Source organism: Alligator mississippiensis, chromosome 3 (assembly GCF_030867095.1).
Source record: "Alligator mississippiensis isolate rAllMis1 chromosome 3, rAllMis1, whole genome shotgun sequence".
Lineage (NCBI taxonomy): Eukaryota > Metazoa > Chordata > Crocodylia > Alligatoridae > Alligator > Alligator mississippiensis.
The window spans coordinates 299,266,591-299,280,487 of record NC_081826.1 but is presented as its reverse complement, the minus strand read 5'-3'; the positions used below and the strand labels follow the sequence as shown (position 1 = coordinate 299,280,487).

Below are 13,897 nucleotides of genomic sequence, written 5' to 3'. Positions count from 1 at the left end.
GTATCAAGTGGAGTGCCCCAGGAGTGTCCTGGGGCCTGTCTTGCTCAGTACCTTCATCAATGACCTGAAAGATGGGATGGAGTGTACATCTGTGAGTTTGCAGACAACATCAAGCTGGCAGTAGTAGATACACTGGAGGGTAGGGCTACGATTCGGAGTGTCCTAGACAAATTGGAGGATTGGATCAAAAGGAATCTCATGGGGTTCAACAGGGACAAGTATAAAGTCCTGCACTTAGGACAGAATAATCCTATGCACTGGGGTAGGCTGGGGGTGACTGGCTGGGCAGCAGCTCTGTAGAAAAGGACCTGGGGGTGACAGTGAACAAGAAGCTGAATATAAGCCAGCAGTGTGCCCTTGTTGCCCAGAAGGCTAACGGCATCCTGGGCTGCATTGGTAGGAGTGTTGCCAGTAGGTCAAGGGAAGTGATTCTTCCCCTCTATTCAGCACTGGGGAGGCCACATCTGCAGTCCTGTGTCCAGGTTTGGGCCCCCCACTACAGAAAGGATGTGAACACACTGGAGAGAGTCCAGCAAAAGGCAATGAAAATGGTTATGGAGCTGGGGGACAGGACTGGTGAGGAGAGGCCGAGGGAACTGGGCTGATTGAGTCTGCAGAACAGAAGATTCAGGGGGATTGAACAGCAACTTTCAACTCCCTGAAGGGGGGTTGCAAAGAGGATGGAGCTGGCCTGTTCTCGGTGGTGGTGGATAACAGAACAAGGAGCAATGGGCTCCGGTTGCAGCAAGGGAAATTTAGGTTAGATAGTAGGAAAAACTCTCATGAGGAGGGTAGTAAAGAACTGAAACAGGCTCCCCAGAGAGGTGGTGCAGTCTCCGTCCTTGGAGGTGTTTAAGACCCAGGTAGACAAAGCCCTGGATGGGATAATGTAGTTGGGGCTGGTCCTGCTTGGAGCAGGGGTTGGACTAGATTTGACCTCCTGAGGTCCCTTCCTGCCCTCCTTTTCTATGATTCTGTTACATCCTAGTCTAAACCAGGCCTTTACCTCTTTCTATGGAGAGTTTCATCTGGACAGTTTGGTATCACTAGCCAGTTGTGTGCATGACATTAGCTTCTGTTGACAACCTCGTTATGTGCCCAAAACTTTTGAGGTCCCTCCTGTGACAGCCAGATTAGAACTCCTGCCCCCACGCTAACAACATGGGATCCAGAAGGCAACCTGGGTTCTTTTTATCACAGAATCATTGAAAAGTAGGGCTGGAAGAGACTTCCAGAGGTCATCTAGTCCATCCCCCTTCCTGAGGCAGGACTGTCCCCATCCAAACCATCCCAAGCAAATCCTTGTCTAACCTATTCCTAAAACTACATAGGCAACCCTGTCACACAACTGCAAAGCACAGGACTTTAACTTGCCACAGGCAAGCCGGAGGACAGTGGTGGCTATCACCCCTACAAACTCTGCATACAGGTTTGATGCGCTTTTCTACGGGACGAAGAGCAGGTTTGATCAACAAAGCCAATGTGCCATCAAGTATGAGGCACCCGCAGAACAGACCTGCGGAGCAGGAAGGTGTTTTTCACAGCATCACTGCTCTGACCTTTGCTGTGGTTCACAGCTGGATTTCCGAAGCCCTGGAGAATGTAGGCGAAGGAACGCTTCTGAGCTGGACTGAAGTACAACGCTTCAGATAACTAAGCAGCTGGGACCAACTGACTGAGCTACCGTCTGGCTTGTCTGGGACGAGAGGTCTGAGATGCTTCTAAGTAGAGTGTGGAACCCAATGATCAGTTATACCCTTTCTGTCACTCTTTTGCTCCCCTTCTTTGACAGCATCGTGTTTGTTGCTTCCTGATTTATATTTCTTGCATGTATGAAAGGGCACCAATGCCTTTTTTTGGTCTCCATCTTTTCTCTCCCACAACAGGACCACGGTCTGACATCCAGAGTGATGTGGGTATTGTCATTACAGCTGGGACTTCACCATCTGACTGCAGCATCCTCCAGCACTTCAATCTTTGTTGTTGTGCATAGCATGCCAAATAGCCATCTTGATTAGCACGGGATTGCCAAGTCACGATTAAAGAATGCTAATAATACTCATTAACTCCACACAGATTAGGGAGCACAGATATGTTTGTCACAAAGCTTGCGAAACTCTGTTTAGAGCTATAATTAATGCTCCCCCCATTTAGTAACAAACAAAATAGCGGCAGCTGGCTCAAGAAAAGGAACTTTACCTGCTCACTAGGTTTTTTTTTTCATTTCCATGTTGCCACAAAGGGCCTTCTGTTTGCAAGGGGAGGGACGGAACAGGGAGCTTTTCCTGAATATCATGGATTGAGCTGGCTCCTGCCTATTTAGGTAATTGAAATCAAGGTCAGTCCAGGACTCAACCAGTTTAAATTTGTCTGCTCTGGCTAAGGCAGGAACAAGGGGGGGGGGGACACGAGATGACTGAATCCATGTTCAGATGCTGGCTGACAGGGGTATATGTGAGGCCCTCTACTCACTTGGTGAGCCTGGGGAGAAGAGCAGGCAGCAGTGAGGGAAGCAGGACCACAGAAAGTGGCAGAGATTGCAGGAGAGATGGGGGATGTTTCATCAGCCTGGGGATGAGCAAACCTGCTGCAGATTAAGGACAGGTGGGCAGGGGGGAGGGAAGTGTTTCAGGCTGCAGGACGGGGGTTGGCAGGAGTGGGCACAGCCGATCGTGGGAGAAGAGAAGCAAAGTAAAGCTGCGGGAAGGAGCATCCTGGTGCAGGGGAAACAGGGAACTCCAGTGGGCAGCAGAAGGAGGTGCATTGCCTCCCCTCATTCCTCACAGGGTAAATCTCTCTTGTGAAGCCTCCCCTCCTGCAGCCAGGCCATCTCTCTCACTGTGTTCGGGCCCGATGCCGTTTCAGCTTGGGAAGCTGGCCCGTGCTACACCCAGCGTTCCAGGCTCCCTCCCACTCGCACAGCTGTGCCTTTCCCTCTCCTTTTGTTCTCAGATGCCCACCCTGGCACCTGCTTTGCCTTCTCTGGCTGCAGCTCTGCCCTGCTGTATATCACCCAGGCTTTTCTACCATGTTAACCCTGCTGCCTTCTCCTCGCTCAGCCATGATGGATGAGCACTACATTTCAAATTCAGGCTTCAGGTTGCCTAATTTCCTGCTGGTTTAGGCATCCATTTCAGCTGGCTGCATCCCAGGGAGAAGAAGCCTGTGTCCTGCCTTCTGCCTGCTGTATTGTAAAGCAAAGATCACTGTGCCCCAAGTACACTTGAGCAGCGCCATGTCTGAGCACAGCGAGAATGCCTGTAGGGACAGACAAAGGACACTGCCCATCCTGTTGCCCTAAGGGTAGCTTGACCTCAGCAGGGTTGTGCACTGCTGGAGGTGCAGCTAATATATAAATAACAAGATCTGCAAGTGCAGGATCATTGGAAGGAAGCGGGGTGCTGAAGCAGGGTGCTTTCAGCAGCTTGGCTCTCCAGCCAGGTCTGCTTAAAAAACCCTGGGGCTCTAAGGGGGAAAAACGTGGAATGTAATTTAGTGTATAAACACTCAGAGCCAGTTCTGCCAAGCCCCCATAGGGAAGTAAAAATAAACCTTAGAACACAACATAAGCTGTCTGAAATGGAGCTCTTAGCTGGAGCTGCTGCCCTGACCAGCTATAGAGGAAATGAGCTGAGGAGGTGTTTTTGAAACTCTATCCCTCTTTCAGTGCAATGTTATACTGTCAGCCCATGGTGGGACACTGGGGGCTGGGTCTCTGCCTGGACTTCCAGCTCCATTTCAGCCTGTCAGAGATGGCTGAAGGGCAAATGGCCTTGCTCCTTCCTAAGAGGTGCTTTCCACCTGTAGCTCCTCTAGACTTCAGCTAAACTATTCAGCACCATGAAGGCCTTTAGCGCACTCCAGAGTGAGCCTCTTGGACTGACCAGGCTCCTTGATGTTATGGAAAAGTGGGAACTTTGGAGGCATGACTGCAAAAAAACTCCCCCAAAAAACCTAGGACAGGAAGCGGGGTCTTCCTCTTCAGACATCTTCACACGCCAGCATTTGCTCACCCCAGCTCTCCCACAGCAAATTTACTTAGGCTATACCTGTGGAGCAAAGCTGAGAGATAAGTCTCACCCACTCGTGCCCACCAGAACCCACAAATCACCGGGCAGCCAGCTGAGGTGCGTGCCTGAGAGGCCCTGAATGCATCCTGCAACTCAGGCTCTCCAGACAGGGGAAGCCAGGGACCCAAGGATCAGGACCACTCCATGCATCTGAGCCATCTGTTCTGCCTGGTTTGCAAGCTTGGAGCAGTGGAGCAGGTGGGAGTGGGCAGGGCTCACGCTCAGTGCTCTTGGGGTTGCTCCAGCAGCCGTATAGATGCAACCTTAGAGGCCACCCAGTTGCTCTCTGAGGAAGATCTAGGAACAGGCTGGAACTGTAGGTTCCAATTCCCCCTCTACTTTCTATACATTTTTAGATCTACTTTGCTCATTTATGCTGGCCTGCGTCTTTTGTAACCATCCCAAATACCCCTGTGCATTACAGGTGTATGGAGAGTCAAACATGACCACTTCCGGGAAAATGAACATACCTCTAGCTTTCCTGATGCCGCGTGGTCCCTTTGTAACAGGCTCCTAAGAGGCTGGAACTGGGAATCTCTGTTACATCAGGGGTACCGATAAGGTCCTAAGGCCCCACAATGCTTCTTTCTTCCTTATGTGACACTGTGATCCCTACACTCAGCTGAGAACAACCTCCTGCAAGTTTCATCCATGCTCTAAGTTCGTTTGACAGGGAAGGTGATTTTAGGTAGTTGTTCCTCAGCTCTGGAACTCCACACCCCCACTTCTGGTCAAAGCCTGAGCCTGGACACCTCCCAGAAGCACCATAAGATCTTAATTGGAAAGACCCTGAGCACAAAGGGCTAAGTTTTAGGGCACTGTCTGGGAAGTTTGTGGTACTATATACTATTTTATTTTATTATGGCTATATATATCTCCGAGTTGTCTTGGTTTTATTGTAAGCCATCCTGTGCCTCCCCTGGGGAGGGCAGCATATTAGGTAAATGAATAAACAGACTTTCCAATGGTTGGGTCTAGGCTAGAGAAGCACTCTCTTCTCTACAACTGTCACAGCTGGGCTCAGTGAATGAGATGAATGCCCTGAAGTGATGAAAGTGTAGATGGAAATCAACCAGAGCTACCTTTTATTAGCACGACTTGTCACTTCATCCAGCTGCTGGTTTTGGCTGAGAGCTGGGAGATCTGGACAGCAGTAGTGTTTATATCTGACAAAGAGAAGAGACAGAGCTGTTTTATTGGCTGTTGCTCACCTGCTTTCAACTTCCTAGAGCAGTAGGTGTTGAGCAATGCAGGAAAGAAGACCGAACATTGTGTAACTCCAAAGGGGAGGAACCGTTATTCATAACAAGCTTTCAGGTTCTTGTCTGAAAGGAAGGACATAAACCACTGCAAGATATGCAGGTTCTGGGAGTCTGGGCACAAATATCTGGGGCTCGATGGCATCAGATATGGCAGAAACATCCATCTGGATGAGTATGAACACGCTTCCCATGTCTATGGTCACTTGACAAAGGTAAATATTATGACCCCAGTTTACAGTTCATTAGGCTAATTACAGAAATGTGTGCAGTGTGTACAAGAGGCAGCATGCTCCAGTGTGTAACAGAAGTTTTTACCTCTTTAGAGACAAGTGTCTCTGTATACCCTTCCACAACTTCCTTAGCAACTCACTTCAATTAGGGCCTGAACAGATAGCACATTTAGACAATGTTTAAACTCCTCACATTAGTTTCATACACTCATACACTCACATATATTACACCAAGATCCAGAATGGACAGACGAGCTCTCCCGGAGCAGTGGACATTATACTGGTATAACTTCCACCAGTGCAGTTTAACCCTGATTTCTCCCAGTGTAACTCAACGCTAGCTTTGGACAAGTTACACTAGCACAGAGCTGCAGATCATCTCTTTGTTCCTTGTTTTCACCAGGGTAAAAGCTGATTATACTTATGTGCATCCAGGCTCCATGTTATTTGATCTTAAAAATAAGCTTTTGCATATTCCAGGTAAGCTATGGACGCATTTTCAGAGCAGCGCAGGAGAGGGAGTAATTGCTAGGTCTTGACATCTTTTACTTCTGACAATTGGCCCTAGTTGGGTTAGTGGTGGAAAACAAAAATATTCACTGTCACCATGTGTGTGTTCTGCTTTGCTGATGGAGTCTTGAATGTGTCTTGTTTTCAAACAGCAATTAAAAAAATATTTTACTTTCTGAGCTTGCCCTTGACTTGGACACACACAAATGTCAAAATCTAACTATATTTTGATATGTAACACGACTGCATTTGGAGGAGTGAAGAATACTAAGCAACACTATAGTCCACAAACATGTCCGGTTTTAAGCCCTTCAAAGTGAAAAATAAAACGAAACGTGTCATTTAACTGAAAACATTCAAGGGAGGTTCCAAGTGTAGATGAGACTTGAAGCCATGTGGAGTCTTTGTTGAAGTTGAAAGGGTGGGAGCAAAAAATCAGCTCTCAGGTGGGACGGCAGCTGCAACATTAACAGTCAATCCCTAAAGAAAAACCCACCCTCGCAGAACCAAGATTGGAAGTTTGGTCTTTTTACCGCTATAAGCACAGGCCTCCACTGCTTGAGTTGCAAAAAAGAGCTCCATTAACTGCCTGCTAAAAGGTCATTTCCGTTTTAAGGGCTCATCTTCACAGCACAGGTGACCTGAATTATAAATTCAATGTCCCTACCTAAGGCCCGATGCAAAGCTACAGATTTAGGGACGTAGGCACGTAGGAAAGTCGGGCTGGAAGGGACCGTCTAGTCCAGACCTTTAACCTAACAGCGGGGCTACTCTTAACTTGGTTTAGCTGCCTTGTCAGTTGAAGCCAGACTTGTGTTTGTTCAACTTCAAGCAGGGGGTGGCAAATGATGGCCTGCCAACTGGATTGGGCTGCTGAGCACTTCCCTGCGGCTCGCGCAACCTGGACATCAGCCGCTCTGGCAGCGTTGGGGTGCGTGCTGGGTCTCTCGTACGGGCCACGAGAAGAGGTAGTGGCGAGACAGGGCAGCGACCCCAGCGCTGTTGGGAGCGCCGGCCTGCCCCAGGCGCAGCCACGTTATCCGTAGATTTATGGAGGGTTTCGGCGATGCATTTGTCTCAGCTGGCGTGTCGTCTCGGCTGGTTCGGACACGGCTGATCCCGTCTCAGGCAAGGGGTCGGGGTCGGCGAGATGTCCGGGGGGCCCCTTCCAGCCCCGCGTCTCCGGGATGGCGCGAACGGCTCTCTCCTCCGTTGGCGAGCGCCCTTTCACAGCATCGGATGAAGCAAGGTTCAGCTAGGGAACACGTCTGCTAGCCGTCGATCAAGCAACCCATCTATCTCCGCACGTCTACGGCTGCTCCGGTTGGCGCACAGGCGCCCGTCTACTGTGGACGACGTGCTCAGCCCTCAACGTCTCTATGTTCCTGGGCCCACGGCTCCAGACCCCCCATTAATTAACCTGCTAACGAACTCCTCTGGTTTGTGCCTGACGGTGGCCCTGGCATTGGGGCGGGCTGGTGGGGACAAGGCGCCCCCACACGCAGGGCCAGGCCAGGACCCCTGAAGGGCTGAGAACGCCATACCCCTCATAAGCAACATTATCCCCTCCCCCTCGAGCCCCGCCCCTTTCAACGGTTGAGGCGAAGCCCCGCCCCCCTCAACGGCTCGGCGGAGGCGAGGCCCCGCCCCCGGCCCGCCGCAGGGGAGGGCAGGCGGTCACGTGACGGGGGCGCGGCAGCGCGGGGTCACGTGGGAGGAGCGCGCGGCGGCGCCGGGTCACGTGGCGGGGGAGCGGCTGGGCGCTGCGGCGCGGCCGGGGGGCGGGGCGGGGGGAGGGTCACGTGACGCTGGTGGGCGCCGCGGCTGCTGCTGCTTTGTGAGCACATTGGGCAGGTAACGAGCGCGGCGGGGGGGGCCCGGCCCCCTCCCCCCCCCGACCCTGGGCTCCGCGACCCCCCGCACCCTCCCTCGGGCCTGCGCCCCGAGCCCCCCCCCGCCCCCCCGGGAGGCCTCAACGGGGTCGGGCCTAGGGTCCCCCCTCAGCCTCCCGCCCCTCCCCCCCAGGGTGCCTCTGCCCCCCCCTCCCGTCTCCAACCCCTCCCCCCTCGAGGGTGCCTCCTTCCCCCCAGGGAGCTTCTTGCCCCTGCCCCCCTGTGGTCCCCAGCCCCTCCCCCCCTTTGTGCCCCCCCCCACAGGAGCCTTTACCAGGCCTTGGCCTCCCCCCCTCCCCCCACGGTGCTTGGCGGGGGAGGGGAAGCAGCAGCCTTCCCCCCCAGGGTGACGGTTGTGGGGTCCTGCCTCCCCCCCCACCTTCATTTTGGGGGGTTGGTTGTGACCCTCTTGTGGGGGGGGGTGCTCCTATTTGCTTCCTGCTTCTGGCTCCTTCCGGGGGGTGGGGGGGTACTGATTTATTTTTGTTTCTTCCCCGCCCCCATCCCAATTAGCTGGGAAAAGGGGCCTCCGGTTTCCTCCTGCTCCTTGCGCTGGGACAGGACTGGTGTGGGGGGGGGCAGGGTCTGCCCCCTTTCCCCCCCCCCTTTCCACCCCCAGATCCGGCGCGTGAGGAGCCGGCCGTGCAAGGGGCAGGAGGGTGGGTCGCGCCACGGTGCCCGTGCGTTTTTTCTCGCTGGTTTATTTTTCCCCTGGCAGCTCCCCGGGCGCCCCTGCCTTGCGTGCGAGGGAGGTGGGAAGGATCGGGGACGGCGACCTCTCAGCCGCAGGAGCAGGTTAACCCAGCACGAAACCACCGGCTCGCGTGTCTGTGTCACCCAGTCGCTCCATGCCTTTTTGATGTTGCCGGAGTCCGGTGTGGGGCCGCGTGGCTGGGTTTAGTCACCTGCGTTTTAAAAACAGACCTCTCGTTGCTTTCCTGTTGAAAAGTGTCGTCCGCCAGCCGAAGCGAGCTGGTAGAAAGCGGCTGTACTAGGAAGGGACCTGACTGTGGTGGGTTCAGGATTTCGTTCTCTGGGACTCGTTAAAAATCCAGCTGCGAACCCCGGTTAATACCTGCTGTGAGTAGGTGAGAGTGAATCTAGTTTCAGGCCTCTCTAAGTTTGTATGTTGAGTGTGGATGTGCACAGAGAAGCTCATGGAAATGGGAAAAAAATCCTCTGAAACAGAAGCCAAAGGGATTTTTGTGGAGCTGTGAACTCCCCATCTGTATCTGCAGCCCCCTGCAAGCAACCCAAAGGGGCCAGCCCTTCCCCTGTTCCTTGTCACCAAACAGCAATCGGTCCCCTAGTCATCATCGTTTGAGTAAATGATGAATGTTATAATAAAGCAGCAGATCAAGGCGGTAGCCTCTGGGGTGGTGTTAGCTGGTGAAATGGAGGGGCCGTCCTGGCGTGAGAGCAGCTGTTTTTTTCAAGGAGAGAAATTGGAGCTGGATGTGAGTGAAGGAAGGGAGGGGGAGGATGTGCAGGCCGGAGCAGCAGCACTTTCCATTGAAATGGAGCCCTTCACAACAAACTGCATCAACCCAGCCTCTGGAAAAGGTCTTGCTTTTTTAATATCTACCAACTCCTCTTAGCAGTTCCCTTGGTCGTATCATATTCCCTGGTGGAATCTGGATTTGGATTCCCATTCGACTGCCCTAGTATTTGTTTGGGAGCCGCAGCCAGGTGTGGTGGCTTGATCTGACTTCAAACAAAAGTGTTTATTTTTAACTTTCAATAGAAAAAATTGTTGATTTTTTAGCAGCTGAAGCTAAATCGGCTTGCTCTGTGTAAGATTTCTTGTGCTCTTAGCCTGTTAGATGGAGAGGCACTATTAACTGGCATAAACAAATGTTGTTGTGTGTTCTGGGAAGACTAGTATGACGCGTTTTATAAGCCTGCAGATACTTGATAACTCCTTAAAAAAAGGTTGTGAAAACTGTTTAACTTCATTCCAGCTTTTGTCTTTTTCAGTTTATCAACACAGAAAATGACCTTTAAAATGTGGTTATAGCAAAAGCAGAAATTCAGAGATCATGACCAGCTGTTTAACTGTTGGCATTTTGGCCCCCCGCCCCCCCCCCAACCTTCCCCCCCCCTCCCCAATGCGATGAGTTAAGGGTTTGTCAGTTTTATTAACCTACCTCATTTGTGGTTGTTTTGAGAAGTCATGGTTTGTAAAATTACTGTTTAACCTGAGCGAGCGCAAAAGCCTGCTTGGACTCCTTTGTTTTTTTGTTTAACTTTAAAAAATGGGTGAACTGTTCTTTTGCAACTTTCTGTTTAAAACAGGATTTTTGTAGACTCTCTTTGTTTTTGACAGGCTGTTCACATTTTTCACCACCAACTTGTCGTCTTTACCATTTTTTAGGGCAGCTCTTAAATATTGTGTTGCTGGTGTCTCTTTAACTTGAGTAGGTGTTACAGAATAATGTAATGGCTCTTGGTGCTTCAGAGATGAGTGTTTTTGTAACTTTTGCATTGGTAGCAAGCCTAAAATATTGCATAGAAGTTTTGAAGGAGGAGTTTCAAACCTGCAGCTATATCTGCCTTTATTCATTCATTTCTTTGAGGACATGTTTTCGGTTTGGGCACAGAACTGCAATCAGAAGAGCTTGGTTTTGTACCTAGCTTTGTACCTGCTTTGCCATCTTGGGCAGATTCCTCCTTCTCTCTTTTTACCCGTCTGTAAAATGGCTGTTAGGAACAGTAGAAAAAGTTGTGAAGCTTTACATTTCTGAGGTGCTTTGAAATCATTGGTGGAAGGTAGCATATGGAAGCAAGCAGTATCCATCTTTTTGTTTCACAGTTTTTCTTAACATGTTTTTAATCTCTGTGTTAAACCACAAACAAAAAAAAAAAACAACCCCCCCCACCCCAAATTTATTTCTTTATAGCACATCATCTCCTTTTTAGTAAAGTCCTCTTTTGGTTCTGATGTTCGTGTTCATACAGGTGCAGACACGGCATGACATGGTCATAGCAATGAGAGACTGTAAGGTGGTGTGTTTACTAAAACACGAACCTGTTGTAACGATTAAAAACATGCAGAAATGTCCTGACCTTTTTCCTCCGGCGTGAAATCCCCGCTCCTTTTTAGAACTTCTGGATGCTCTGGGGTGTGTTCTCTTAGGCCGTTGGGTTTTTATTTTTTCCTGTTATTCCTCCGTACTATAAAGTGAGAGAGGGCTTACTCCTGGCTGTTCTGAATAAAGTCATAGAAAAGCAGTTTTGTGCGTTGTTCAAGAGTCAGCCGTGTGCATTAAAAACCATGAAATTATTACTTCAGGAAGTCTAAACAAGAATCATGAAGTTGCGAAGATGTGCGATAAATGTCATGGCTCAGTCGGTTTGCTTTAGTCTCTTCCCATCTCTCCTGTTGTATTGTTTTGTTGATATAGTGTCTCTAGATTGTAAGCTGTTCAGGGCAGAGTATGTGAGCAGCTTTGCACAGAGTTCCTGTGGATGGAGTTTTTTCCACCCTCTGTACTTGAGATTTTTCCTTTGTCTCACTGCTTGGACTGCAGAAAACCTTGCTACAGTCTCTTTTGAAGGTAATTTTGGTGACTAATTCCTTTTTTCTTTCAACTTCTTAAATCGGTCTTCTAGCCGATTAGCTTCAGGAGTCATTAAACTGGTTATGTGTAACAGTTATGTTAAAATCAGTGAAATGTTTCTTATGTTAAAGAAGCTTTGATCTTTCTCCAAACTTAATTTTTTTTTTAATAGGTTCATCCTTCGTACCACCTTCTTGTGATGCTTGTGGCAGGATTTTTGCTTTATCTTACTGAAAACATAGCTTACTCCAAATCTGCAAAAGATGCATGTGCAGCAAAACTTGTTTGTGTTCTGATTCAGATACTAAATGACTCTGGTTACTTGAATAAATAAAAATATTTTTCCTTCTTAATCTCCATTTTTCAACCATCAAGGTTACAAAAACTTCACCTAGTTTAATGGGGTGGGTGGGGGGAAATCTTTTCTTACTTCATTAGGAAGTCTTACGGTTTGAGTTGTAAAATTAGAATTTTACAACTTTGTGAATGTATTCTCTGCTAGGTCCCATGGTATCTGTGCAGTGAGGAATCTTATTGCTATTTTAGCATGGGTGACATACATTTTTGTCTGAAACATCCTGCCTGTATTTCTTAAGACTAAAATGCTGGTAGAAGTTATTTTGCAGAAGGTGCTCTGGAAACCTTGTTGACGACATTTTCTGGAATTTTTGTTTTAAATCTTTGTACTGCGTCTAGATGTCGTTGAACACCAGTTGGATGAAAGTGATCGCAGTAATGGAGAGTGGAAAAAATGGGGTTTTGAACTTTTTTTTCTCCCTGTTCCTATTTGGATGGAAATACAGAAAAATCTGGACAATATGATCTCTAATCACTCGGATATTTGCCATATACCAGCTTTACATATTTTCTTGTATCTGGAGGGAATTGTTTCTAGCCGTTTTCGCTGAACTACTTTTTGCTTGCTCTTGAATCTTGTATTACGTGTGTGAGCATCAGCTAGACCCAGTTTCAGCCAAGTGGGAATCCAAAAGGGAAGCCAGAGCCAGGTTTTGCTCTGTTACAGTAGTGAAAGTCCAGAGCAACTCCATTGATGCCATTGTAACTGTGATGGCACAATTTGGCTCTTGATGTAGGAAGATTTATTTCAGAATTGAACTTCCATTTTGGCTTTCGATGACACACATTTCTAAGTCACAGATTTGGCATGTAGTTTGGGACTTGAACATGTAAGCAGTCAGAGTTATAGGGGTTACGTTTAGGTATCTAAATGACATCTAGGACAAATAAACCGAGTTGTATTGGAATGTCTTATAGACTAGATTAAGTTTGATGCAGCTGAACAAAGGTACCCAGTGCCTGAAGTAAGTGTAAGGCATGGGTGTGAGCAAACTGGCTGAGCAGACAAGATTGAGATAATATGAAGAAGTTGGAAGAAGCAATTTATTGAGTAAGGAGAGGTTGTTTTGGATGCTTTAACGAAAAGAATTTGCCTGTGCTTTTGACATGGCCTTCCCAACCCTGGTCTTTTCTTAAGACTCCTCAGTTGCTTGGGGATGTCCACATAGCAGCAGTGCTCAGGAACACGTTCACTCTTCAGATAAGGACATATGAAAGAAACCTCTTTTGCAGTGATTAGTTTTTTCTTTTCCTTTCTGGCTAGATTGTTTCATTGGACTCTTCAGGGAGCTACCTCCAGGAGATCAGTGTCGTGACCTACCTGCTTCAAGGCCCTCTCGTAATTGGTGTTTTACCCCGTTCTCTTGCTGTGGTGGCCGTGCTCTCTTTTAATGCAGTTCAGGGTGTTGGTTGAGAAGCCCCAAGAACAGTTGCTCTACTTAATTGAGAGACAGAGATTCTCTTTATGTGGCCTATCAACGCTTAGGTGATTGAGCTTCAGAGTCTCCCAGAATGGTGCAGCCTATGGGCCATTTTTGATGAGGGCTTATCAAGTCATAACTTGCTTCTCCCTTTAGTTGACAGAGCCCAGATGTGTTGGCCTTTAAGGTCTTCTGGAGCCCATCCTTTCTTCCAGCCCTTTGTGGCCCTGAACTCGCCCTCTGCTCCCTGTATCATGCTGCCCTGCCCTGTCCTTTGGGTTTGGGGCAGGAGGAGGGAGGTAGAGGCCAGAGACTCCAGCCTGAATGATGGGGAAGTGGTGGCTGGGTGAGAACCTGGGGGTCACAATTTAGGCAGCCTGCAGGCTGCCAGCTAAACAGCCCTGGTATAGTCAGGACTCAGGCATTCCACTTTCAGGATTTTCTCTGTGCCCCCGAAATGCCCAAGTGTCCTGTCCTGTCCTGTCCTGTCCTGTCCTGTCCTGTCCTGTCCTGTCAGTATAAAACACTTTAAGATGGTCAGGATGGGATTTTGGTACTTAATGCCAGACTGTATTGTAAAAAAAATACATTTTTA

At 49.0% G+C, this 13,897-nt stretch overlaps 1 protein-coding gene across 11 annotated transcripts in view; it reads left to right on the top strand.

Moving 5' to 3' along the window:
• The first annotated feature begins 7,843 nt into the window (after positions 1 to 7,843).
• The window catches only part of UBAP2 (ubiquitin associated protein 2), a 117,064-nt gene continuing 111,010 nt past the window's right edge, over positions 7,844 to 13,897 (top strand). For 4 of the 11 annotated variants that reach the window (XM_014597902.3, XM_019480040.2, XM_019480037.2 and 1 more), the window contains exon 1: positions 11,428 to 11,521. Coding sequence is in view for 1 of the 11 variants with exons in the window: in XM_019480039.2 (XP_019335584.1) it covers positions 9,482 to 9,527 (46 nt within the window). In the remaining 10 variants the exon portion in view is untranslated. Of the gene's footprint in view, positions 7,927 to 8,678; positions 9,053 to 9,415; positions 9,528 to 11,426; positions 11,522 to 13,897 lie in introns of those variants that run through there. The other 7 variants (XM_014597900.3, XM_019480038.2, XM_059725321.1 and 4 more) reach the window with 6 other exon arrangements.